Below are 27,270 nucleotides of genomic sequence, written 5' to 3' on the forward strand. Positions count from 1 at the left end.
TTTAACACAAGTTAAGAAGAAGCCAGAACAAGAAGATGATCGTAAACCGGGCATTTAGGTTCAATTAATTATTAATACATAAACGTGCAAATTTTAAAAATTATTCTATATTTTATACTTTATAGGTAGCCAATGCAAGAGAACAAGATATGGAGATATATGAAAAAAGAAAGGGGCACGAGCAGATTAGAATAATAAAATAATGAATAATCAAATCAAGAAAAAAATTTTTGAAAATATAAAAAAATGTCATAAAAATATTAATTAGTTAGATAATTAAATTTAAAAATGTAATTGTAGTAATAAAGTACTGGTTCTGGTGTGATACTGGTAGTGTAGTGGGTACTGTACTGGCGACTGAGTCTGGGTGACGACCCGAAATTTCACGCGACACAAAAATGTGATTTTTGAAGTAAAATTAAAAAATCTCTTCCGTATTTTATTCGAAAAATTTATAGAAAATGTTGATAAAAAGATAAATATTATTAATTACATTTACAAAACTAGATTGTTAGGACTGTCACTTTTAAACATAATAACATCGAAATAATATTATTTTTTTATATGAAACACCAAAAATATTTTAAAACATCGCTAAAGTTACATTACTGAATATTAAAAAGTTTATATTATATTCAATTTAGTAAAATTTAGAAACAAATATAAACGTATTTTTAACAAAATAATGTGCTAAAATAATGAGTTTTTTTTTAAATAATTAAAATATATTTAAAATTTAAATCAAACTTAAATTTTGTTTTTAAAACTACAAAATTGTAATGACACTCCACACATACCTGTTCTTTGTATAACTATCCAACCACACACATAAAACCCACATTTTTTGCACGTTCTCCCGGCAATTTATTTATTTATATTTTTTACAAATTAAAGTTAAAATAATTTAGAAAAATGAGCGAAGCTGAAGCTAAAACGGCTAAAGAGGAAGATGACGAAGTTGAAGAGTATGAACTCAAAAAAGAAGCGCCATTTAAATCTTTCACGAGAAAAAACGACGTCTACATCAACGTTAAAACGAACATGAAGGCCCAGTTCAATCGTTGTAAAAGTTTACTGGAAAAACACGACGAAATACATCTACATGGTTTAGGTATAGCCGTGGAAAAGGCCGTCAGTTTGGCCCTAGAGTTAGAGCAGGAATGCTCCCCCGTTTTGAAGTTATCAGCGACTACAGATACAATGAATGTAGTGGACGACATGCAGTGCCTCAATGATGAAACTAAAAGCGAAAAATTAAACAGGAATGTTTCCGTTATTCACATTAAAATATTTAAATCATTTGATTTCCTAACAATAAAAACAAACAAAAGGCCAGCAGAAGATAATTATTTTCTTAATGAGAAAAAATGTAAAAAAAAGTAACTATTTCTTAATTTTTCAAACTTTAAACTTTTAAAGTTATAATGAATGGAAACTCAAATTACAATCTCAAATTTTAGTGATATAAAACGAAAAAAATATTATTTTGATTCTTTTAAAACAATTTATTCCACCAGATAAAAAGTAAGTCATGGAATTATAGAAACACGATTCTTTTACTTCATGGTTCTGCTACCTGCCAAACGTCAAAAACCCCTGACAGGCAGATGATAAATATGCATGTTGCAAATTGTTGGATCCTATAAAATACACCACACATAACAGTTCTTTTTTACGTATTTTTTTCATACTCCATCCATTCCATTCATACAAAATTAAAGAAATAAACTAATTTTGTGTTTCAATTTTTAGAGTTAAACTGTTTCTAAATATTTGTATTATGACGTTTTTCTTAAATGCATAACTTTGAATTGTTTGCACTCGTCCTTTTGATAAAGATTATAAAGTAGTGTTAATATTATATGATAGCATCAAAGAACATGCAGTACAGATCACACATTGTAAAACTATGGTACAAAATGTCTAACAATGTCTTTGTTTCACTGTTCATCTTTTTTTTTATTCAACATTCAAATTTAAGATTCAACACAACTGATAAGCAAATCTGACTGCATTTATTTTTAGAATCAACAAAATATTTATGAGGAAAAATCACATGGACCACTGTTAACTATGTTTTAAAATATAAATGTCAAATGAGATAATAGCATTCGTGTATCTAGATATATGATCCAACAAAGTTAGGTTTTAGTTATGATGCTCGAGGTGAGTCCCTTTGTTCCACTGAGGATTATGTATGGCACTTTGTCTACCTTCTGTCTCTCCTGCAACAGTTGCAGAGTGTTGAGGGGCGTGTCAGTAGAGCTCATCATCCTCATCAGGACGTCATCTTCTGCCTTCTTCATCCTCTTCTCCAACTTTTTCTTCCCTGATCCCTTCCCGTGAAATTTGTGAGATAGATATCTGAATGCTTCCTTCTTGGACATTTCTTTGCCGGCATCATCGACATACTCCAACTTGATTTCTGGTCTGTAGCCGTCTTTTTCTTTGAACTCAACTACAGGACCACTACCTGAGTATCGATCTCTCTTGCGACTGTATTTGTCATCCAGGTCGTCCATCCTCTTGTCTTCTATTGAATAATTTTGTGCCTCTAATTTTGAATGTCTCGGTGCACTGATTTGCTTATTGACGATTGAGTCCAAATAACCTTTCTTTGAGGCTAACTTCAGAGCAGCCCCAATGCCCTGATTTACGATTGGCTCTTCATCGAGAACGTGTACTTCCTGTTCTTTCAAATTGACTGGTTTCTCATCAATTTCCACAGACTGCCACCCCTTTCCTCTGAACTCATCGTCATCATCCATGTTGTCCTCATCGTCTTCATCGTTCTTCTTCAATGAACTCATGGCTGATTGTGGCAGATCACCCAATGAACGACAGAACTCTGCTGTGGAATTCATAACAACCGCACTGCTTCCATAATCAAAGGAACTGGGCTTGTACGTTTTATCCTTGGTCGAACTTTCTTCGGTGACTTCGGATTTGATAACGCTCACGATATCCAGCAGGGAGGTGGCGGACTTCTGAGTTTTGAGTTTTCTAGCCTTTTCAATGGCAAGTTCCAATTCCAGTTGAGCTGTGTCCTCTTCAATGACGACACCACTGAGGTCGTCATCAGGACCGAGAATATCGTCCTCATCATCTTCCATCAATCCAATATTCACCGAATCCAATCCAGGTATTTTTTGTTTTTTAATGGCAGGGGCGCCAATCTCAGACTTCATTTTTGTATGTTCCATTTCATCAGCCAGCAAATCATCTGCCGTTAATTTTGCTCTCTTCCTCAACTTTCGAACCTTCTTCGATGGTTTCTTGAATGATTCCATCTCTGCAGCCGTGTAATATTCACTGGCAATGATGGGTTTCTTCAAGATCAGATTATCTTTAATTTTATCCAACCTGGACGATTCGGCCTCACAAGCCATCTTCTCTTTCCAACTGTTGTCAATCTTGCCCGAATTATCGATGGTAATGAATGTTTTCTTGGCGCCATAGATTTCTTCATCGTATTTGTCAAGAAGTTCTTTCTGCTTGATATTACCAAATTCATCATATTCTGGTTCGTCGTAAGGATTGTATGTCGGTCTGGCTTTCTTGTTTTCAACATTCTTTGCGGCCTTCTCATCGTCAACCATATTGACATTAATGAGAACATCTTCATCATCTTCATCCAATATCAACTTATCCTTCAGTGTCAGAATGACTTCCTTATTCTCCTTAAAGTTACCATCACTGTGTTCTATCTTCAGGCCTTGCAGATCCTTCGACCGATACTGTTTCCGAGCTGAAATTTTGTTGAATTCACTTTTAATCAAATCATCAACCCCAAAATCTTTATCCATCTCGTCCAGCATCTTTGCTCTTTCATCTGCCTGCTTTCTCTCTTGGTCCAACCTTCGACTCTTCTCAACCCAAGCCAGTACTGATTCATCACCATCTTCTGTCAGAGGTTTGATCTGGATGGGTGAGAAAGTTACATAAAGAAATAGATTAAATTAATTCACTTGTTTTAATATTTCATTACATTAACTGAAATTGGAAAATCATCAAAGCAAAGAATGAACCTTTAACTATCTTCTGTGCTATACTTCTGAGATCCAATATAAAGTAAAACTGAATACAAATTAAATGCTAGCCAGAAAGAACTTTTAGACAAAAATCATTTTTCCCTAACATCTTACAAGAGGTCAATTAGTTGAAATCAAAATACCACTTGAATTGTTTCAGTAAAATATATAACAAGTTATGCATTAATGACATTGGGTGACAAGTTAAGTGTGAGATCATAAATCAAACATCAGCGGTATTATTAAAATTAAATCATACAAATATAAAACCCCGCCACATACAAATAACAATTTTCAATTTAAGTTTGCTTTTACATCATTAGTAATAGGATGAATGTTTTAAATTCTTTGTAGAACTATAAAAAATAAAAGTTCCAACAGGAATAGATTAAGTTCAGCCTTGAAGTATTTATGAGAGAAATGAGGAAAAACGAAGAACCAAAAAAGCAATAAACCTTTGCCATAGAATTATCAATTCTTCTCTTTTCTTTGGCCTGTTTCAATCTTTCTCTAATCTCTTCGGTCCTTTTCAGGTCGGCAATGTTGTGCGCTGGGACATGGACATCTTTCTTTTCCTCACTCTTTTTATCACTTTTGTTGTCATCCAACTCCAGAAGCTTAAGACCTAATTTGGCTCTGAGTTTATTCGTCTCTTCAATGCTCAGCGACAACTTTTCGTGTCCCTGCTCGATCTCGGGGGATTCTTTCTGGAAACATAAAATAAATTAATTAAATTTTCAAAAATATTTTTTTTTTAAAAGTTACCCGAAGAATAAATAAAAGATCGAAGTTAATAAGTTTTAATAATTTATTAATATAAATATAGTTTAATAAAATTAATTTAAATAAAAAAAATTTGAACTTTGACATCTTGTTCTTTTTGTCTGCTCTCTTCTCGTGGCGTCCTTGATCGTCGTCTTTTGTGTTTGTGATTCCTTTCCTCATTATTGCTGTCTCTGTCTTTCTTGTGTTTCTTTGTGGAACCCATTCTTTTGATGCTGATTATGTTGGTGAAGTTTTTTTTTAATTTAAATTCACCTGTGAAATTTTTTTGAAATTTAATGGTTAAATAAGTAAAGTAAATAAGATGACATGACAATTCTTTTAACGCTATATTATAATATTATATATATAATGATAATCAATCTCTATCTACCTGCCCAGAACTACAACTGAACTAAACTTTAGCTAAGGCTAACTGAGTAAAACTTTTATTGTAAAGGCTAAAACGAAACTCTACAATAAAATTAAGAACTAAGTTAAAAATTTTAAAAATGAACTAAAATTAAAAGATGAATTACATTTACACATAAAATTGAATCTTACTTTTTAAACAAAAAAGTGAAATTCAACCGTCATTTTAAAATTATTAAAATTTAAATTTTTAAAGATAAATTTAAATTAAAGTTTATTTTTTTTACAATTTTTACACTGCAAAGTGTAAAAGTGTAGTAAAGTAGTAAGAAGAGTAACGTAACAGTGTAATGTAAAAGAGTCAGTGAGCGTAGTAAGTAAACAAGTAAATAAAAGCTATTTATTTTATTATTAATTTGCCAGATAATCACTAGCCCACCTTATAAAGGAACATGCGGATCAATCGAACGGAAAATTATTCATCAAAAGTTTCGATTTCAACTTTAAAACTGCAAATTAACAATTTTTAAAGTAAAAACCTCAAATCGAACTAGGAACGTACAACTTTATTTATTTACGCTGCCATATTAAATAAAAACAAACAAAAGAAACAAAAGTATTTTAACTATGGAAAGCCGTCTTATTTACAATTTCCATTTGGAATCTACAATTCGTTAATATAATTTTAAAGCGACGTTTCTGCAATGTTCAAATATTCTTCAATGGATTTTACAAAGTTAAGTATTGAGATCCTCTCTGATCTTCGTAAGTGATGGAGAGTAATTGTAGAAAGAGGTAGAGAGTTCCGGAGAAAATGACAAGAATAAATTAAAGCAGATTTAACGTAAGAGTGTAGGAACAAAAGAGCAAGAACGAGACAGTTGTAGATTAGAGAAGTCTTTGTCTACGTCATCGGTCAGTCTTAAACGCTTTCATTCCAGTCCCCTTGCTGATTTAATGAGGTGTTATTCAATATTTTGTTATTTAATATATATGTAATAATGATCATCGTAATAATAGGTAGTAAAATAATGAATAATTTCATTTTAACTTCGAATTATTTCTTCTCGTGTGGAAGCTTAATCTATTGAATTTGGTTTCTCAATGTTATTTAACGTGGAAAGGCAAAACACGCGTTCATCATAAATTTTAGCATCTATGTTTTAATAGTTAAACGCAGATTGAATTGTCAGCAACGTGAATACCTAAATAATAATTTTAAAATATGTAGTTCTGAATTCAAATAAAATGTTATAAAATTTAATAATTGTTCCGTGATCTACACACAATTAATATAATTCATAACCGACGAAAGAGTATTAAAATTAACAATGAAACGAGTTTTTCATTTATTACTCAGACAAAAACACAAATCAGCATTACACATTTCTAAACGTTTTGACGGTTTTGTTCTTGGAATTCTGCGTGATAGCCGCAGTAGCCCAGTTAGTTAAGGAGGATGGCTCCCTGAACATGTGCTTCAGACTATCGGACCGAGAGTCGGATGTCTTATAAACGGGGTAGGGGGCTTCCACCGGGGACGCTATCATATACGAATTCCTTTTTTTCGGGTCGGAAATTACGCTGGTTGTTTGTTCCGCCGTTACGGAGTTGTCGTAATCAACCGCTCTTGTCAAACCTGCGCACAAATTTCACACAATTAATTACAATTAACAACGAAAAGTAGAAATATAAAAGATGTTACCGAATTTGTCAGAAATCCATGAAAATTTTCCCACCATTTCTTCTTGAATCAAATTAAACGCCATAGACATTATAGCCATGCCAAACACCATGTAGACAGCAGCACCAATCATTTTCAACTGACCACTAAAACTATCTGTACTTGTACTTCCTGGCACGATGTCTCCAAATCCAATCGTAGTTATGGTGATGAAACAGTAGTAAGAAGATTTGAGCCAATCCCACTTCTCCCAAGCGCTAAACAAAGCTGCACCCATTATTATGTAACCCGCCACCATGGCTAATGTCACCGTGATAGGAACGCTCAACAATTCCTCTTCCTCGTCGTCTGCATATTCATCGGGGTTTTCAGGTTCCGAAGTTCCGTTCGAATTGAGTTCAGGTTTGGGTCTGATGCAACCACAGCAGCAAGCTTTTGTGTAAACAAATCGAAAGACGTCTGCCATTACCCCGCCGATGTTTGCCAAAAACACGAGCATCAATGGAATCCCAATTAGAGCATATATAATGCAAACTAATCGACCGTGAAATGTCTGCGGTGTGATGTTTCCGTATCCTGGAAGTAAGTTATTTTCACAATGTTAATAATTTACAAAAATTGTTTCATTTCGTGAGTAAAGTTTTAATTATTCAGCGGGATGGAGTGGAAATGACCAGGTTCAAATTCACTAGTCCGCAAGTGGTACTGAGTTCTACCTCATTAGACTGAAAGAGAGAGAGAGAGAAAAGAGAGGAGAGAGAGAGAGGGGTGATTAGGTTGTTATTTTAGAAGTAATAAACTATTTTAAATCTTTAAACTGAAATACTTCTCGTTTTCTCACAACCTTAAAAGTTTCAAAATTATATTATTTATAATCCTTTAAAAATTGATTTAAAAGCTTACTATTTTTATTCAAATTTATTTTTATCAAACTTGCCAAAAAGTAGTTCACACTGGAAAAAATTTATTTCAAGCAAACTACAAAAAAATCTTTTTATATAAATTTTGTATTTTTTATTGGAAACATTTTTTAAAAAATAGAATAGCCATTTTATTTAAAACAAATAAGCTTAAAAATAAATCTCACCTACGGTCGTGTAGACAGTAACACAGAACAACAGGGCCCCACTCCATGACCACCCATACTCGGGCCCGCCTTCAACCCCCATCATGGTGCAATTCTTATTATCATACTTAATCTTCACTGCATTTGTTCGAAACGTTTCGATGGTTTCTGTGATAAAAAAAATCGCCTCGTCTTTCTTTTTGGAGGTCTGGGCAATGGATAGGAGACTTTGGACGGACTCGTTCTGCTGCTTATCGTAGGTGTTCATCTTCTCAATGCAGTGCTTTTTCTCGTTCGTTTGTTCGAGGTTCATGAATGCGATAGCCCCAATCACTGTGTAGACGATCACAACCACCCCGAGACCCACATTCGTCAGGATGAATTTTGACGATTTCTTGCAGTATTCTATCCGCGCTTGCCTGACTTCCTCTTCAGTTCTGTACAGACGCTCAGCGGACATTTTTCAAATTAACCCAAAAAAGAATTGCTAATTATATTCAAAATTAATTCAAAAATATTAAATATTAAAACCGAAATTAGCTCAAAAAATATTATTCGTTAAATTCTAAATGTTTTCCAAAGGTATTTAGTCAATTTTGTATTATAGACCAACTAAATTTCACTGAACTACTTTCTGATCTAATGCTAAGTCCAAATGAACGTTTTGGTTATAAGGAGGTCACCATAGTTACAAGGCACCTGATCAACATAGTACTACAAAAGGGACGATCAATCAATCGATCGATACGAGACAAAGATAACCACAAACTACGTGTTTAAGAAGTGTGTGTGTGTGTTTGTGTGTATACATATATATATATGTGTGTGTGTGTGTGTGTGTGTGTGTTTGTATAATATGTACGATATGTATATATACGTACGTATGTGTGTGTATCTGTATGTATTGTACTTATTTGTACTTAAGTAATAATATCTATACATTTCAATTGTAAACGATATAGCATCTACATGTACGTACATATAAGTTACATTTTATTTTGCCATATTATACAACAGATCATACCAAAAAATTGAATGAACCATCATGTAATCGTCATTCCTGTTGGTTTCTGGTCGTTTAGACTACAGCTCTCTAACTTCCTACCTACAGTAAACTGGCTATGGTCTGTTTAAGTTTATTCTTCGGGTTTTTTTCGCGAAGAAAAAAACTTAAACAATGTAGTAATTGTTTAAGTTGTTTAAGTAAAAAATGTAGTAGCGCATTAACTACGAATGAAGTATTGAGATGGAAATAAGGTATTTAATTCAAAATAATGTTTTTAATAAGAAATAAACTAAATAACTTGATTGGTTTGCTGGCTCATTGAAGTGTAACGGATGTTCTATACAGAACAAAGGTTAGTTACTAACTGAATTACTTTGCATAGGTGTTTCCCAGCCTTTTTGGGGTTGACCCAACCTAAAAAAAAACTCAATTACGCCATGACCTCCCTACTTTCTCAACTCCCGATAATTATAGAAAATCAAGTTGTTACTTGAATTTCTTCTTCTTCTTCTTTTTCTTTTGCAGTTTTACGGCGCTTCAGCTCTGATAGGCTATCTTTACGCGTTTGGTTCCTGTTGATTCTATTTTTTCTTTCTTTTTTTCTTTCTTTTTTTTCCTTCCTTTCTTTTTTTCAATTTTCTTTTTTTTTGCAAATCACTTTTGGATAGTGGGAAAATTAGATGAATTACTTGAATTTAATTATTTATTAGTACCGCGTAAAATTGAACATTGCTCGTACCTGTACGTTTTTTGGAACCGTTAATTAATTATTACTTATGTTGCAGAAGTTTTTCAAACCTAATGAGAGTCTTCAGAGAGTTTGTTGAGTTAAGGTTAAGTAGTGGTATCCCTTATTCTCATGTCATTCGAGACATCTGGTTTACTTCTTTGCGTGGTTTTGAAATAACTTTAGAAAACTTTTTAATAGGTTGACGTGGGTGAGTATTACAAAACGGGATCAGCGCTAACACTGCTCGTTTGAATAAATTCGGATACGTATTTTTTTAAGATGCCCCAAAACTCTGCCAGTCTTTTCAGAGAAAATCTGGCTGGAAGATTGATTGAATCATTCATTATTTCATCCTCATCAGGAACCCTCTTCCTACTAATAAACAACAAATGAATTTCCTATCAAAAAATGATTTGCCATGTTTTCAGTATCAAAATACTGCTCAAAAAGCGTTGTGATGTGTCGTATGCTGGGTCATTTTTTCCCTTTATTTTCTCTGGTAAGGACTTGTTTTCAATGTCAATTGTGTAGCCCCATCAGCTATGGAAAATTGGAAAGGTTTTTAGCTTATACTCGATTTAAATAATTTTTGGTTCTTATTTCAATTTTCTGAAAAAAATTTGCGAAAATTTTCATCCGGTCCTTTCAATGTGTCTCCATCCACGCTATTAAATATTTAAGAGTTCTTTCTAACTTTTTTTTACAAATTTATTGCTTTTTACAGAATTTCAAAAATATATCTGAACGGTGAAAATATAAAGAATATTTGAGTACATGATATAAATTCATTCAAAAGATTGAAAGGAAGATACGAAATTAATCTGCTAATTGAAGTAATTAATGAATATTATTATCGATCGATTTTCACTAATGTAATAGCTTATTTACAACATACTATTTTATATCTTATTTAACATTAATATATTTCTTGTTATATTTCTTAGGTCTAAGTGTGACATTGGAATGAAATTAATTGATGAAATTAATTATTTTGTAAAAATGTTTTCTCAAGTATAATTAAATTGCAGTGTTTGCCACGTGAAGTTATTAACATGGCTATTGACACCCATCATGCCTTAATAAAATATTAAAATGAATTACTCTATTTTTCGATATTTGTTTGAAAAAAATGTTCGGTGAATTATTTTTAAACCAATGTCACACTTAGACCTAAGAAATATAACAAGAAATATATTAATGTTAAATAAGATATAAAATAGTATGTTGTAAATAAGCTATTACATTAGTGAAAATCGATCGATAATAATATTTATGGCTAAAAAATTGGTATTGAACAATATTTCATAGAAAAATAGACTCATTTCATTTCACTACAAAATCCTATTAAAGTATTTTTTCAAATTTCTTTACCATAGCTCGATATAATTTTTTCATCTTTTGCACCTATGGAACAACAAAAATGTCCCTTCCTACCATTTTTCATTTCTTGGTGTTCTGGGAAATCGCGGCAGCTGCCCAGTTGGTGAGAGTTGAAGGCTCTCTTAGCATGTGTTTCAAATTTTCAGGATTATCGGAGGGTTTGTACATGGGGTAGGGTGCCTCCATGGGTGAGGCCATTGCGAACGGGTCCTTACTCTTCGGCTCTGAAATTATGGCTGTTGATTGGTCCGTTGGCCCGTCGTTTTCGCATTCCTGTTGCTTTGACAGACCTGAGAAACAATTCAAATTGTCATGTATATTAAAATTATTCTTTGAAACCTGGAAATATAACCAAGTTTCTCGGTAATCCACACAACTTTTCCAATCATTTCTTCTTGGATTAGATTGAAAGCCATGGACATGATGGCCATACCGAACACCAAGTAGAGAGCAGCTCCGACCATAATAAACTGCCCCGACGTGTCGTTCATACTGGCGACGCCTGGAACAACGTCTCCAAAGCCGATCGTAGCGATGGTGATGAAGCAGTAGTAAGCCGACTGCAACATACTCCAGTTCTCCCAGGAACTGAAGAGTAGGGCGCCCATGAAAATGTAGCCAGTAATCATGGCCATCGTTACAGTGATTGGTACACTTATATGTTCGTCGTCGTCTTCCGAATATTCCTCCTCGTTTTTGAGTTTCGCGATGTCACCGGGATTCGATCCGATCCGGTGTCGGAGACATCCGCAGCAACAAACCCTCACGTAAACAAACCGGAAGACGTCAGCCATGATTGAACCGATGTTTGCCAGGAAGACGAGCATTAAGGGCGTTCCAACGAGTGCGTATATGATGCAGACCAATCGACCGTAGAATGTCTGTGGAGTGATGTTTCCGTATCCTGAGAAAGTATTTCAAGAATTTAACTCAACTTTAATGTTTGTTAATTTATTGTCATTATTTTTTATTAAATCAATGAAAAAAATAATGTAGGACCATGCAAGATGATCTTAGAAGTGATGTAACTTCATGTTTATTGTGTGAAATTTAGCGGGGAAATGATATAAGCTGACCTGTGCAGTTATTCTATAAATTTTCCAATAAATGCAATTTATCAATACACATTATGTCAAATTTATCTTCAGATGACAATCCCTCAAATAACGCCAAGATGAATGGGCCGAATAAAACTTTCCTAAATATGCATGGTACATTCTCTAAAAAATTTTACTCATGTTAACCCGCGCCAACTTTTAACAATTTTAAATTTCAAAATTACACATTTTGAAGAGACAAAACAAAAAAAATTAAAATAAATAAAAAAACATTTTTAATGCAAAAAATTGTTAAGGCCATCACCTGACCTACAGTGGTGAAAACAGTGACGCAGAAGAGGAGCGACCCACTAAATGACCAATCAGACTGGGGGCCACCGTCCACTCCGATCTGCGAGCAATTCTTTCCGTCATACTTCAGAGCAAGTGCCTTCTGTCGAAAGTCAACAACAATGTCGTATATTGCGTCCAACGCATTCTCCTCATCGTCAATCTGCTGGAAAACTTGAGCAGCCTTCCATAACTCCTCAGCGGTCTCATTCTCTATCGGATTGTAGGCGTTCATTTTGCGTATGCACTGTTGTTTCTCGTTGGTTGTCTCCAGATTCTGAAAGACAAGTGCTCCGATGATGGTGTAAACTATCATCGTGACACCCAGCCCGACGTTCGTCAGTACAAATTTCGACGTAGTTTTGCAGTACTGAATGCGGTGCTCTCTCAGCTCCATCTCGGTTCTGTAGGAATTACCTGACATTTTTAGGATTTTTAAAATTTTAATTTTAGCGAAATTGTTCTTTTAATTAAATTTAAAGACTGGACGACGATCCTCTTTAAACGCCGTGAATCGTTTGTCGCCATAGCAACAGGGCGCCAATCAATATACAACGTGGAAACAACAAATGCCGTCTTCTGTTTTGAATGCTCGCAAACAAACGCTGTCTGAAGCGTGCATTGTATTCAACTTTTATTCATGTTTGGTTGATGGTTGTTGTTCTATATGTATTTATGTGTGTTGTGTGCGTGTGTGTGTGTGTGTGTGTCTGTGTGTGTGTGTTGTGTGTCTGTGTGTGTGTGTCTGTCTGTGTGTGTGGTTGCATTTCTACAATGTGGCGAGTTCTTATTTTGAAGTAACGCGTATATGTATTTTTTTTAATATCTCGTATAAATATGAAGCATATGACTTCATTTCTACGTCTTATATTTTCAATTTTTCTCTCAAAAGTTAATCGGAACAACATGTTGGACTTTTTACGTGTTTTCCACTTGACTTGTTTATCTTAAGACCATTCCAAGAAGTACCTTTTCATCATTTATGCGTTTTTTTATACGTTCAAGTGTGTTCTAGAAATGAAAATACACCACAACTTTGACGGGAGGGACAAAATTTGGAAAATTTATAAATTTTTTTAGACATTTTGACGGGGCTGGCCAAGATTTGTAGTAGTGTGGCCGAAATTAGACTTGTCAGTTCAATATTGAAACTGTGCTTTTTGTGTGTAAAAACTGAGTTTTACCGGCTTCTAATGAAAATACTGCTCACAACGGGGTCATGGCACTCCGGGCCGTCCTCTAGATCTGCCACTGATTACAATACTTTATGACAATAGCAATAAGCAGATGTCGTTGACAAGAAAGTAATACAAAACTTCAAGAAACCTTTTCCAAATTTTAAGCAGTGTGAATTATTGGGATATAGCAGGTAGCAGACAGTCTGTAAGGCTTCATTTATGAAGGGTTAGACGCGTTTATAAAGTATAAAGCTTTTTCATGTCAAAATAATTTCTTCGCTAGTCGACTTGATGTCGTTTTTGTTTAATTTAGCTGGCGTAAAAAAAACTTTTATAATACTTGTAATTACTAATTACTCATAAATATTATTAAATAATTTTAAATATAAAAATAACATTTTTGATTCTAAAACAAAATGTTTTGAAAAACACTTCAAAATAATATTAGCCTTATATATATATATAAACACCTCAAAATAATATTAGCCTTATATATATATATAAACACCTCAAAATAATATTAGCCCTATATATATATATATAAACACCTGAAAAACAAAGTAACAAAACCTCAGAGAAATTGCTATTTTTGGAGCCAACTTTTACGAAATGGCGAATTCATGTGTCGTTGATTAAGATCTTTTTATGTGCATGTGCGTATAGGTGTGTGTCTGTATGTGTGAGTTTATGTATGTGTGTGCATGTATGTGTGCGTGTGCATATAAGTGTGTGTGTGCATATAAGTGTGTGTATGTGTGTTTATTTATGTGTGTATGTGTGTGCGCGTGTGTGCATGTGTATGTATGTGTGTGTGCATGTGTATGTATGTGTGTGTGCATATGTTGTATGTGTGCGTGTGTGAGTGTGTGTTCATATGTATGCGTGTGTGTATGTTTGTGTATGTGTGTACGCGTGTGGGCATGTGTGTGTGTGTGCATATGTTGTATGTTAAAGGTTACTCTCTCTGTCTTTTGCGTTAGCTTCAGAGGTTTCAACGTTGTTTATATGTATGCGTGTGTATATCTGTGTGCGTGTGTATGTGTGTGCGTGCAAATTGAATGCGGAAGTGAATTTAGCACATGCATTTAATCTCGTGCTTGTTTACATTGTTTCCAGCTTATTTCTTCAATTTTTCAATTCGAGGTTCGTTTTTGTTTGTAGAGTAAGATGTCGGAAGGCTGGGAGGTTGGGGACAGATTGGAAGCTCAAGATTATTTGAACTATTGGTTTGTGTTAAATTTTATTTTTCGTATAAGTTATTTTGTTATAAATATTAATTTATTAAGTTATTAGTTATAAAATAAATTTATTGAATAACTAATAAAACGTTAACCAACAAACAACTTTTAAAAATTGAAGTGTTGATTTTTAATAATTTTATTATTAATAGATAATATAATAAAATTAATTATATAAATATTTTAATAATCAAAAAATGTGTTTATGTGTGTCAGTTAATTTAATTTAATTTTAATAAGTATGTGTTTGTGCTCCTATCTCTTTTTAAATAATTAAAAATAAGCACAGACATTTAATTTTAATTTAATTTATTAATTTATCCGTGTTTATTTTTAATTAATTATTAGTGTATTTGTATTGTGTTTGTATTCTGTGTGCATTTTATTAATGACTGTATGTTTTAGATTAGTTAGTTTGTATTATAATTATAAACTAGAATTATACATATAATAATGTAACTATATAATAAGCATGCTTAGATAATTTAGGATGATAAATGTAATAAAGATATACAATAAATACATATACTTTACGACGAAAAAGTTTGTAATAATGAAAAAAAAAAAACCAGGTACACGGCGAAGATCATCGGATCGGACGCCGAGAAGGACTTGGTGCTGGTGCACTTTGAAGGTTGGAACAGTCGCTACGATGAGTGGGTGCACGTGAGGAGTAACAGACTGAGGCCCCTCACCACCAGCTCATCACCATCTCCCTCAAATAATAAGAATAATAATAACAGGTCATCGTCTGCATCAGGATTGAGTCAGCATAGTCTTCCTGTTAGTCTGGAGAAGTTGGGGTGGTGGTTTTGATGATGATGATGATGATGACCTTGATGGTTGTTATGATGATGAGGATGGTGGTAATGACTGTGATGATGGTGATGACGATAATGATGGTGATGATGGTAATGTTGGTGGTGATTAGGATAATGACACCAATATTCAAGATGACAATAATAATAATAACATTAGCGATAAATTTTAGCCATTTTACACCCTTGCACCACCCAAAACCCTAAATGACCCCCAATAAATGAATGAATGACCACCCAGATTTACAGCAGTGGCCAGTGCGTCATGGCCCTATGGTCCGATGGACAGATGTACCCGGGGAAAGTTAGATCAGCCAATCTCAAAGGTTGGCGAATTATAATAATTATGAATTATTATAACCGTGAATTATAATATTAATTGTGAATTGTGGTGATTGTGATTTATAATATTTATGAATCTTGATAATTATAATTCATAGTAATTCTGAATTCTATGTACTATTGTAAATATTTCTAATTCATTCATGCCCTTTTTCGTTTTCTCTCTCCCTCATTGGCAATTTCCCCCCCTTTTCGTTTTTTCCTCATTCTCTCTCTCCTTTTTTTCTCTCTCTTTCTCTCTCCTTCTCTCTCCCTTCCTCTCCCATTTTTTTCTATCTCTTCTCTGCTTCTCCATATAGATAATAGTAAATATTTGACTCTGGTAGATAAATGGAAAACATGGGAAAAACTCTCATGTTTGTAAATATATTTTAAAATATTTGACTGGTTTGAGTAAATATTTGTCTAATTTGAGTGATTATTTGACTAATCAGAGGGAATATTTGACTAATTTGAGTGAATGTTTGACTAATTCGAGTGAATATTTGACTAATCAGAGTGAATATTTGACTAATCAGAGAATATTTGACTAATTTGAGTGAATATTTGACTAATCAGAGTGAATATTTGACTAATCAGAGTGATTATTTGACTAATTTGAGTGACTATTTGACTAATTCAATTGATTATTTGTCTAATTTGAGTGAATGTTTGACTAATTTGACTTTGTTTCTTTAGAAATTTTTTTAATTTGTTTCTTCTTTGTTGTATTTGAATCCAGGGGAGAAATATGACGTCATATTTTACGACGGCGTCCGGAAGTCCGTGTCGTTCAGAAATGTCCGCATCATGAATAAGAAGGAGAGGGCCATGGTCAGTTTATTAATTCATTCATTCATTCATTCATTCATTCATTCATTCATTCATTCATTCATTCATTCTTTAAACAATTCAGTCATTGTTGATTCGTTGAACTAATCATTCATTCACTCATCTATTCATTCATTCATTCATTCATTCATTCATTCATTCATTCATTCATTCATTCATTCATTCATTCATTCATTCATTCATTCATTCATTCATTCATTCATTCACTCATTTATTCATTCATTCATTTATTCATTCATTCATACATACATACATTCATTCATACATACATTCATTCATACATTCATTCATACATACATTCATTCATACATTCATTCATCCATGAATTCTTCCATCCCTCCCCCAACAGTATGGCATGTTGCAGCTCAACCAGACACAAAATGTCAGCCACCATTCCAGGCCCTGTACCAAAGCTCTTCATGGTGAAATATATTTTTTAATAATAAATGAATAAATGGGTAAATTTATGAATGAATGAGTTAATGAATGAAGGAATGAAGGAATGAATGAATGAATAAATAAATGAATGAATGAATGGATGGATGAATGAATGAGCGAAGGAATGAGCAAAGAAATGAATGAAGGAATGAATGAATAATTAAATAAATTTCAATTTTAACTTGATATTAATCAATGATATATTTCCTTTTTACAAAGAAGAACCTCAATGGCAATCTAAAAACAGTCTATCATAAAATTTAGGCTTAGGAATAGAACTATAGCACCTGCAGTCAAACCTCCCTCTATAAATTTTAATAGATGTCTACCTCCATTGTAAGGCTGGCTTACAAGTAAATCTTACAATAGGAAGTATACGAAACGGCTGTTTCAGTCTAAAATTCCCCGAAACTATATTTTCTTGGTGGCCTAATGGTCAAAGGTGCCTGGTCCTATTTCGCAACTACCTGGTTCGAACGCAAAAGAGTCCCGGGCCTATCTTATGCCCTCAGTGAGATGCGAGTTTTTCTAGCGTGATTACGTACGCGAGTGTGTGTGTGTGTGTGTGTGTGTGAGTGCGTTTGTGTGTGCGTGCGCGCGTGTGTGTGTGTGTGCGTGCGTCAAGAGCAGCGAGAATGACCCTTCTTACTTCTTCATTATTCAATCATTATATATTCATCTGCCCATAGTTAATTCGTAACTTAATTGCAGGTAGCAACTGCAGTAGCTGCAGCAGCAGCGGGGGCGGCAGCAGCAGGAGGCGGCAGACGCAGCCACACAACGCTCACGCACACAAACAACAACAGCAACAACAGCTGACCATGATGGCTAACGAACAGCTGACATGTCTCTACTGCTCCCAGCACTGTGTGGGCAGACCCGCCACTAAAGTTATTATTATTATTATTATTTTATTATTATTGTTATTGTTGGGACGTCATTTTATGATCTTTTATCCCAAGTGCGACACTTGCTTCAGCGTCTGTTGCCACTCTTGCCACGATCTGCTTCAGTACATTCTACCCTACCCACCACCACCACCACCATCGTCGTCGTCATCGTCGTCATCGTTCACTTGTATCTACTGCACGTCCTCGTCAAAAAGTGGGCGGGGTTTTTTTTCGCTTCAGCGACTTTCGTTGATGACGTCATTTCCATCGTTTTTGTGATCTTTGTTTGTTTGCTCGTTTTTCCATTATCGTCGTCGTCATCATCGTCATCTTTTTTATTCACGATGACTTGGATGATGACGTAGATGATGGATTTTTTTCTTTCCTCACCTCACAAACAACAGGATACACAAAGGAGAGGAGGATAGGAAACATCCAGAAACTGGCCACCACAAAGTACGTTGAACTGTTGAAGCGGCTGGAGGAGCTGCAAAAAGCCGTCGAAAGTGGCACGCCTCGGCAGCGTCATGTCGCTGCTTCATCATCTGCGACGTCATCGGCAGCTGCCGCGTCAACATCTTCACACGTGACGCCATCATCAACTCGTGGTGCTGGCGATGTTAACATGTGCTCTTATTCCTCTTCTCATGATAATAACATGTTATTATTCATTTTTTGTTACATTTTTGAGTTAATTTTATTATTTTATTTATAATAAATAATTATTTAACGTAATTAATAAATAATTTTTAACGTAATTTTATTCTGTATCTTTTTAACTTTAGCAAATATATCTTAACTTTAGCTTCTTTTTGAACAATTATTTGCGTTTCTGGTTTGTTTCTCTGTGTTTATTCATTCAGGAGAGTAAAGTCATTCAAATTTTTAAATTTTTAATTTAATTATTTTTATAAAATAATTTCCTGATTAAAACATTTTTTTCAAGTTTTTTTCGAATTCATAATCCCATTAAATGAAACCGCGGTTTAATTTGTCAATTTTTTTTTTCAAATTCAAAGAAATCCCACCGGAATAGAAACTTTTCGCTGCAAAGAGGTAATTCAATGTTGTTTGGCTATTTTTTATTTCTCTCTCTTACTTTCTCTCTCTTTCTTACTCTTTCTCCCTCTCTCTCTCGTTCCTTTTTTAAATATAGTATAAAATTTCTACGTTCATTTAAAGTTTGATGGTTTAAAGTGTTTAATTTGAGACACTGTACAACTGTCGAACTACCAAATGTGATGAGATGGAAAGCAACTAGAGAGCCACCAGCCAACTGCTCTGAAACGAACATGCTGGGGTTAAATTTTTGCACCACACGACGCGCGTCATGACCTTTGACTTATGATGAATTTTGACCTTTGGGCAGGCAGTGTTCGAACTAGGACGTCGTGAAAGAGCAATACGAGATGTGGGGCTTCTACCGTCTGGGCTAACTTTCCGACTGACTGCCTCGATTGGATCGATTTGTCTATTGATGAAAAACATGCTCCAATGAAATATTTTGCATTAAATTTGTAATTATGTGTAACTTCAATTATGATGATGAATTGAGTTTTTTTTTGCATTTAAATTCCATTCAGACGTACAGAAAAATTGGCCGAATTTTAGATGCAATGGAGGAGCGAATAAACGAAGAAGAGGCTGTTGCTGCTGCTGCTACTGCTACAGCTGCTGACGACGACACTCCAGAGTTCTCGTTTTAGCGGGAAACTTTTTTCTACTTTTTTTTTTAATTTTCAGTTTTAATAAAATAAAATTTTAAAAAATTTCACTATAAGCTTCTTCAAAATGCCTTTCAGACACGTTTAGTAGTGATAGTTTTATTAATTTTAATAATATTGATAATCTGATTGGTTGATTGATTGATTGATTGATTGATTGATTGATTGATTGATTGATTGATTGATTGATTGATTGATTGATTGATTGATTGATTGATTGATTGATTGATTTGATTGAAATAATTAACGAAATATAATGGATGAACAGTTTATGAGTTTTTGATGGAGAGTTAATAGAGTTGGTCAGCTGATCCAATACTTAAAGTTATTTATTTGTGGTTTTTCATATTTTAGACAGCAAAGAGAGCGTTTATTAAACTGATTAATTAATTAATTAATTAATTAACTTGTTGATCAATTAATAAACAAATTGATTAATTAATTTCTTTAAGCATTAACTTATAAAAAGTTTCAACTTTACAATTTCTGAAATGCAAGTGTGTGAGAGTGTTTTCTGTCTGCCTGTCTCTGTCTGGCTATCTCTGCCTGTCTGTCTGTCTGTCTATCTCTGTCTGTTTATATGCATAACTATGTGTTACTTATCCTTCTACACGAGCGTTTTTAACGAGTTCGTGATGTCAAACGCAAGGCATGTTGTGTGCGAAATAATTGTTAATAATATTGCTATTCACATAGCAATTCACACAACAATTTTCACAATTCGTTCAACAATTCATTCAACAATTCCCACAACTCGTACAACAATTCATTCAACAAATAAAAAGCTGGAAATGTTGGAATCGGTGAAGAATCCAAATTATGAGCCATTTTATTTTCATATTTTCGAAATCATTTCCATTCAAAACTATTTAATAAATTAACGTTATGGAATTGAACTAATGAACATTCTGCAACAAAAACAATAATAATAATAGGATAATAATAACTATAATAATAACAGTAATAATAATAAAACCATCATCACCACCGTTATTTGCACTCTTCCAAGGATTCTTTCAACTTCTCAAGAAAGAGGTCAACGTGTGGCCTCTGAAGCACCAGCGCTGGCCTCAGCCGCACCGAGTGGTCGCCACAACCGCCCACGCACACACCTATTTTTGTAGTATATATTATGATAATACGTCGTATAGTACAGTACCCGGGTTCGAACGCAATGAAATCTCAGCTTGTTGTTTGATTGATGCCACATCTCACAGACACACAGTGCCGTGGCGAATCTAGAGGACACTTTTTTTTAAATAAAAGTCCGAAAAAGGATAGTTTTATGTTGAAAATCGACCAAAAATTGAACGTAAAAATCTAAAAAAAGGTCGCCAGCCGCACAATACACTAAATCTCGGCCCTCCCAAGTACAAATTTTTGCCCTTCCCCGTAAAAATTTAAACATTTTTTAAATTTTGGCTCCCCCGTCAAAGTTGTCTAGATCCGCCTCTACAGACATGCGCATGCAAACACACACAGACATACACGCACACAGACACACATACAAACAAACACATACACACACACCTACCTTTCATCTTCAAAGAATCGATCAACTTATTCTTGGACACTTCATCCCTGGCATCGAATGCGAGGAAGAACCCCTTACCCCTTGTCGACGACATCTGACCTGGGTACCTGACCTAATTTTTTGTTATTGTCGTTGTTTACATGACCCAGATAAAAAGCTTTCTATATTTATCATGATCTATTTGTAGTTTAGACTACAATATAATGATAAAAAACAAATAAAAAATTACTCCCTTAAAAAAACACACCTATTCACCAAAACAACCAACCATTCAACTAACCAATCAACCAACAAACCAATCATCTATCCAACCAACCAATCAACTAACCAATCAACCAGCCCCTTGTTAACCTGGAGATCTTGAAGCCCCTTGAGAAGGTACCTTCCTGTTTCTCGGACGTGAGCCAACAGGTTCCATTCCTCTATTGCTTCAGCCATGACTTCTAGTAGCATGACCTTTTGGTAGAATTATCGTCGTATAATTGGCGCTATATAAATACCAACGATAATAATAATAAAATTGTTATTAATAACAACAACAAGGTAAACAAATTAAAACCTAAACCGCGGTGAGACAACAACAATAGTAATAACAACCACAACAAGAACAACAATAATAATGACTATAATAATAACCTTAGATGGGTCACCGAGCCATGTATTGAAAATTCTGTAACTCTGAATATGCGTGTGTGTGTATGTGTGTGTACGTGTGTGTGTGTGTGTGTACGTGCGTGCGTGTATGTGTGCGTCTTGCTTGCACAGAGAGTGGATGTGTACATAATGTATAAGTAAATTTAAAGTTTGTTTGTGTATGTGTGTACATGCGTTTGCTTGTTTTGGTTTGTGTGTTTGTGTCTTTCTTTGTAAAGTTTTACTTGCACTGTGTGTTATTTTGAATGCATATGCAGATGCAGATAAGTGTGCTTAAAATTAGCTAGAAAGTCGTTTGACGTAACAGGAGTTTTTGGAAAAATTGTTGAGAAATGCTGGAAATACCGCTGTTTAAAATGATATAAATCACAAAAACAATAATGACAACAACATCCTCATCAACTCCAACATAACAACAACATCAGCAACAACAACAACAGCAACAACAACAACACCACCACCAACAACATCAACAGCAACATCTACTCCACCATTAACAACAACATCAACAACAACATCAACAACACTAAAATCAACAACACCAACAACAACCTCTAATGGCATCATCTCCTCTGTGAAATACAGACCCCCGGTCAACATCTTTTTACTGAAGGATACGACATCAGGTGGGCATGGCAGTCCCCACGTCTCATGATGCCACATGGTCCCTGTGGCTCCACCCCCCGTCTGCACCTCGTCTACTAGGAAGTACGCCCCGTTCTGAGTTTTTGGGAGTAGGTTTGTGAATTTTTGATTTGGTTGCGTGTGGAATGACGTGTTTGAAAATTGTGAACAAAGTTTATCTGCTTGTTTTTCATTGTAATAGCGGGTTTGCTCTTATGATGTGCGTGTGTGAAAGAGATGTTTGTCTTTTTGCATGTCGTTGTTCGTTCGTTCGTTCGTTTGCTCGTTTGTTTGTTTGTGTTGTTTGTGTTGTTGGTTTGTTTATTTGTTTTTCTTTGTATTTGGTAGATAGATGAATGTTTTTTTTGTCTGTGTGTAATGATGAATGACTCTGATTTTTGGCTGCTAGAAATTAACTGGCTTCAATTATCGCGGTTTGAAATATACTAATCCAACATTCACCAACTCACCTGTTTGCAGATTTGCTGAAGCCTCCTAAAAAAATGTGGCGAGGCGTGGTTGTCGCCCCCTTCCGCCTGGATCGGCTCCACCATGACCGCAGCCACAGGACAACCCTTGTCTCTCCATTCTGACATTTTAAATTGAACCTGGCAGACGAAAAAGTTAGAAGGGTATGGTAGGAGGTGTCTAACCAACAAACCATACAACTAACAAACCATAAAACCAACAAGCCGTACAACCAACAATCCATCCAACCAACTCCCAACCTACCAAAAAACTCACCAACCAACCGACAATCACCCGACCGACCAATCAGCCAACCGACCAACCTCACTCAAACACTTTTCTTCTTCCTTCAAATTCTCCCTCTCATGTTCTTCTAAGGGGTACTTCAGTTGTGGAAAGGTTGCAATGGGCCACTGAGGTTGTGGTACGTCCAATTTGACGGGCCACTTCGTGTGGGTCAGGCCCAGACAACCTTGTAAGGGGTGTTAAGGGGTGTTTATGGGCCATTCAATTTGAATTTTTGATATTTCGTTTGTTTAGCAAATTTAGTATTTAATTATTTTGTCCATTCTTTCAGTTAAACTTTCATTCAGTTATATGATTGAATGTTTATGATGTATATTTTTGTTGGATAATATTTAGTGGTGCTTATTGCACATAACGATGTGAGTGTTTTGGTGAGTTCCTATCAATCATTTATTTGATTCTAAGTTGTTGATTGAATTTTTAATAAAAAATGAATAAAAAATTATTTGTTGATAATTAAATCAATCAACTAACCAGCCAACCAACCATCCAACAAAAAAACAAAACAGCCAGCCAACCAACCAACCAACCATCCAACCAACCAAACAGCCAGCCAACCAACCAACAATCCAGCCAACCAAACAGCCAGCCAACCAACCAACCCATGGTTCTGCCATGGAAAGCCTTATTGAATGACAGTATAGACAGATTTGGCACACCCGGTGGTTGATTGGTGATGCAGCTCTTCAGTTCCTGCTCTGATACAGGCCTACCTTTGCGTTCCCTTCTCTTTGAAACCGAAACATTTCAACAAAAAATTTGTCTATTAAAATCGCGATTTGTTGTGGATATTTTTTCATATTTCAAATGTTTTGTGAGAATGTTTAAACATTATGACTTTAAAAGTTTCTGTATTGGGAGGTTAAAAACTGTTGTGGGAGTGTTTGCGATCTTCAAAAAAATAGTTTTGAGTTACTGAAAATTGTACTGTGAAAATGTTGAGACATTGTTATAAAAAGCTACCGAATTGAAAAGAGAAGGTAGATGAAGAAGCATACAAGTAATACAAGCAAGATCACAGACGTACTAACACACGGACGTACGATGACACACATACACACAAACAACATTCACGCATATTCACACACACACACACACACGCACACATACACACGCACACACAAAAAACATTTAAACGTATTTACACAAACACACACACAAACATTTACACACACACACGCACAGACACACGTATAAAACAACCGACCATATAAGTCATGAAAGCCAGTTTGACGGCATTCTCATTTGAGCAGGCACCACAACCAAGCGTCTGCGCATGCGCCATGCCCTTGGGGGCTATCTGAGTCACGTGATTTTAGAAGAGGTTTTGATTGGTCGATAATTCAATGAGTAAAGAGTTGTAATGAGTGAAGAGATGTGCGATTGAAGTGAGGAGATGTGCGATTGAAGTGAGGGACGTCAGATTGAAGAGTGACGTTATTGGAATGCTGTTTGATTGATAATTTACTGGTCGAAAATTGACAAGTTTTATGATTGAAATGTTGTATGAATAAGAAGTTGCTTACCTGAAAAGTTTTGTGATTGAAAAGTTGAGTGATTGAAAAGTTGCGTGATTGAAAAGTTTTGTGATTAAAATTCCATACTTACAGACAAGAGAGCCCTCTTCAGTCGTTCCACCCAATCAAGAGGAGGGAAGTTGCCAAGAGCCGGTCTGCTTATCATCAGTGGCTGAAGGGTTATCATCGTCATCATCATCATCGTCGTCGTCATCATCATCATCCTTTTCATCATCGTCGTCATCAGCATCGTCATCATCATCGTCGTCGTCATCATCATCATTGCCTCCATCGTGAAAATAACCCTTTTCATCATAAACACAAAAACTCTTGTGTTTATGATGAAAAGGGTTGCAATTCATCATTATTATCGCTTTCATCATCATCGTCGGCTTCATCATCATCACCCACTGATATAACCATCGTCATCATCGTCGTTAATCATCATCATCATCATCGCTATCATCATCATCGTCATCATTTTTATTACCCATTCTAACAAAGCTAACCAGATTTTTGGGGTCTTTCACGGCCTCAACAAATCTGGGATGATTGTAACCTGGTTGAATGTGAAATAAGACACATAACATTCATTCATTCAATCATTTATTCATTCATTTTTTCTTTCATTCATTTTTTCTTTCTTTCTTTCTTTCATTCATCCATTCCTTCATTCATTCATTCATTCACTCATTAATCCAGCCCAGTATCAACTGCCCGCTTTTTCTCTCAGACATTCATTTATTCACTAATCTTCTAATATTCTCAACCATTCATTTATCCATCCAACCAACCAACCAACCATCCATCCATTCATACATCCACCCATCCATCCATCCACCCATCCATCCATCCATCCATCCACCCATCCATCCGTCCATCCGACCAACCAACCGACCGACCAAATGGCAAAGACGATATCTGGGTGTAGAGGTCCAGCAGAACATTCCCATCGGCGTCGACCAGATAGTTTCCGGAACATCTGCCGTAATCAACAAACATCTGAACTGCTTTGGCATTCTAATGAATGGATGGATGAATGGATGAATGAATGAATGAATGAATGAATTAATGAATGAATGAATGAACGAATGAATGAATGAACAAACGAGTGAACGAATAACTAAATAGGTAGGCAAGAGACACGACAAACTTGGATATCAGCGAGCTGGCTGGTCAGTGCTATGGACTTGGGGCCAGGAATTGAAGTGACAACACGGGGACACGGCGGTTCGACCAGGTCGAACTTCAAAGACGACGACGACAATGATGACGATCGCGATGATGATGGTAATGGTGGTAATGATGATGAAGATGATAAAAATGATGATGATAGTGATCGCGATGGTGGTTGTGATGAAGTTAGAGGGACGATGATGTTTCTATAGCACCGAACCACGAGTTGGCGTCTGGAGTTCATGGTTGCTGTTTGGAATGGTGGGGTGGGGTTCAAAAATGCTGGTATTAATGGATGGATGAATGAATGAATGGATGAATAGATTGATGGATGGGTGGGTGGATGGATGGAGGGATGGATGGATGGATAGATGGATGGATAGATAGATGAATGGATAGATAGATGAATGGATGACTGGATAAATGGATGGATGACAGGTTTGGTAAATCTGTATCCAAGGATTTGGGGAGCGCTCCTATTGAATAACTTCAGAAGCCCAAAATGTGCTTGACTGATTGTTTATGTGTGGGTATATATATATATATATATATATATATATACATATATATACATATATATATATATATATATATATAATTATAAGTGCGTGTGAGTTTGTGTATGTAAGGATTTGTTTTAATATCTGAATGTTCTTTGTGGGTTCTTTTATGTGTTTGTATGTCTGTGGATGTGTGTGTGTGTGTGTGTATGTGTGTGTGTGTGTGTGTGTGTGCGTGTGTGTATACACAACCGATAGTATAAACGAAGCTCTCCAGACCTCAACACACACAGTTCAGTCATGAGGTGCTGTACACAAAATGCATACAAACCTTGGCTCTCGCTGTACGAAAGCATATACAAACATATTGTACATTGTGCATTTTGTTATATTCACACATGCATGCATTCACACATGCATACATACATACATACGTACATTCCACATACATGCAGGCACATATATATATATATATATATATATAATATATATATATATAATATATATATATAATATATATATATATAATATATATATACATATATGCAGGCATATATATATATATATATATATATATAAACACATTATCATCTTCTCCATCATCTCCATCCTC

The 27,270-nt window shown here is 35.0% G+C and overlaps 6 protein-coding genes across 6 annotated transcripts; 2 read left to right on the forward strand and 4 right to left on the reverse strand.

The window, feature by feature from the left end:
• Positions 1–963: 963 nt before the first annotated feature.
• On the forward strand, positions 964–1,293 carry HELRODRAFT_146344 (hypothetical protein; the record flags this gene model as incomplete). The annotated part of the gene is made up of 1 exon (XM_009028609.1): positions 964–1,293. A coding segment is annotated over one exon (330 nt), but the record flags the coding sequence as incomplete, so codon positions are not given.
• Positions 1,294–1,993: 700 nt separating this feature from the next.
• HELRODRAFT_102759 (hypothetical protein) lies at positions 1,994–5,740 on the reverse strand. The gene is made up of 5 exons (XM_009028610.1): positions 5,605–5,740; positions 4,894–5,069; positions 4,487–4,738; positions 2,940–3,920; positions 1,994–2,900 (listed from the first exon to the last, which is right to left on the reverse strand). The coding sequence occupies exons 2-5, from the start codon at positions 5,017–5,019 to the stop codon at positions 2,142–2,144; spliced, it is 2,118 nt and encodes a 705-aa protein (XP_009026858.1). The 5' UTR covers positions 5,020–5,069; positions 5,605–5,740; the 3' UTR covers positions 1,994–2,141.
• An 804-nt stretch (positions 5,741–6,544) lies between these two features.
• On the reverse strand, positions 6,545–8,375 carry HELRODRAFT_193671 (hypothetical protein; the record flags this gene model as incomplete). Its single annotated transcript, XM_009028611.1, has 3 exons — positions 6,545–6,804; positions 6,871–7,425; positions 7,937–8,375. The coding sequence occupies 3 exons, from the start codon at positions 8,373–8,375 to the stop codon at positions 6,545–6,547; spliced, it is 1,254 nt and encodes a 417-aa protein (XP_009026859.1).
• A 2,411-nt stretch (positions 8,376–10,786) lies between these two features.
• HELRODRAFT_102762 (hypothetical protein) lies at positions 10,787–12,768 on the reverse strand. Its single transcript, XM_009028612.1, has 3 exons — positions 12,399–12,768; positions 11,384–11,935; positions 10,787–11,321 (listed from the first exon to the last, which is right to left on the reverse strand). The coding sequence occupies exons 1-3, from the start codon at positions 12,733–12,735 to the stop codon at positions 11,092–11,094; spliced, it is 1,119 nt and encodes a 372-aa protein (XP_009026860.1). The 5' UTR covers positions 12,736–12,768; the 3' UTR covers positions 10,787–11,091.
• Positions 12,769–14,764: 1,996 nt separating this feature from the next.
• HELRODRAFT_87257 (hypothetical protein) lies at positions 14,765–15,651 on the forward strand (the record flags this gene model as incomplete). The annotated part of the gene is made up of 2 exons (XM_009028595.1): positions 14,765–14,829; positions 15,408–15,651. The coding sequence occupies 2 exons, from the start codon at positions 14,765–14,767 to the stop codon at positions 15,649–15,651; spliced, it is 309 nt and encodes a 102-aa protein (XP_009026843.1).
• Positions 15,652–20,537: 4,886 nt separating this feature from the next.
• Positions 20,538–26,401, reverse strand: HELRODRAFT_114909 (hypothetical protein; the record flags this gene model as incomplete). Its single annotated transcript, XM_009028613.1, has 13 exons — positions 20,538–20,990; positions 21,413–21,524; positions 21,764–21,868; positions 22,049–22,090; positions 22,619–22,786; positions 23,161–23,298; positions 23,482–23,630; positions 24,067–24,193; positions 24,672–24,764; positions 25,073–25,153; positions 25,491–25,540; positions 25,884–26,001; positions 26,135–26,401. 13 exons carry the CDS (start codon positions 26,399–26,401, stop codon positions 20,869–20,871), a joined length of 1,572 nt encoding a protein of 523 aa, XP_009026861.1. The 3' UTR covers positions 20,538–20,868.
• Positions 26,402–27,270: the final 869 nt, after the last annotated feature.

The sequence above is a fragment of the Helobdella robusta genome (assembly GCF_000326865.2).
Source record: "Helobdella robusta unplaced genomic scaffold HELROscaffold_57, whole genome shotgun sequence".
NCBI classification, from domain to species: domain Eukaryota; kingdom Metazoa; phylum Annelida; class Clitellata; order Rhynchobdellida; family Glossiphoniidae; genus Helobdella; species Helobdella robusta.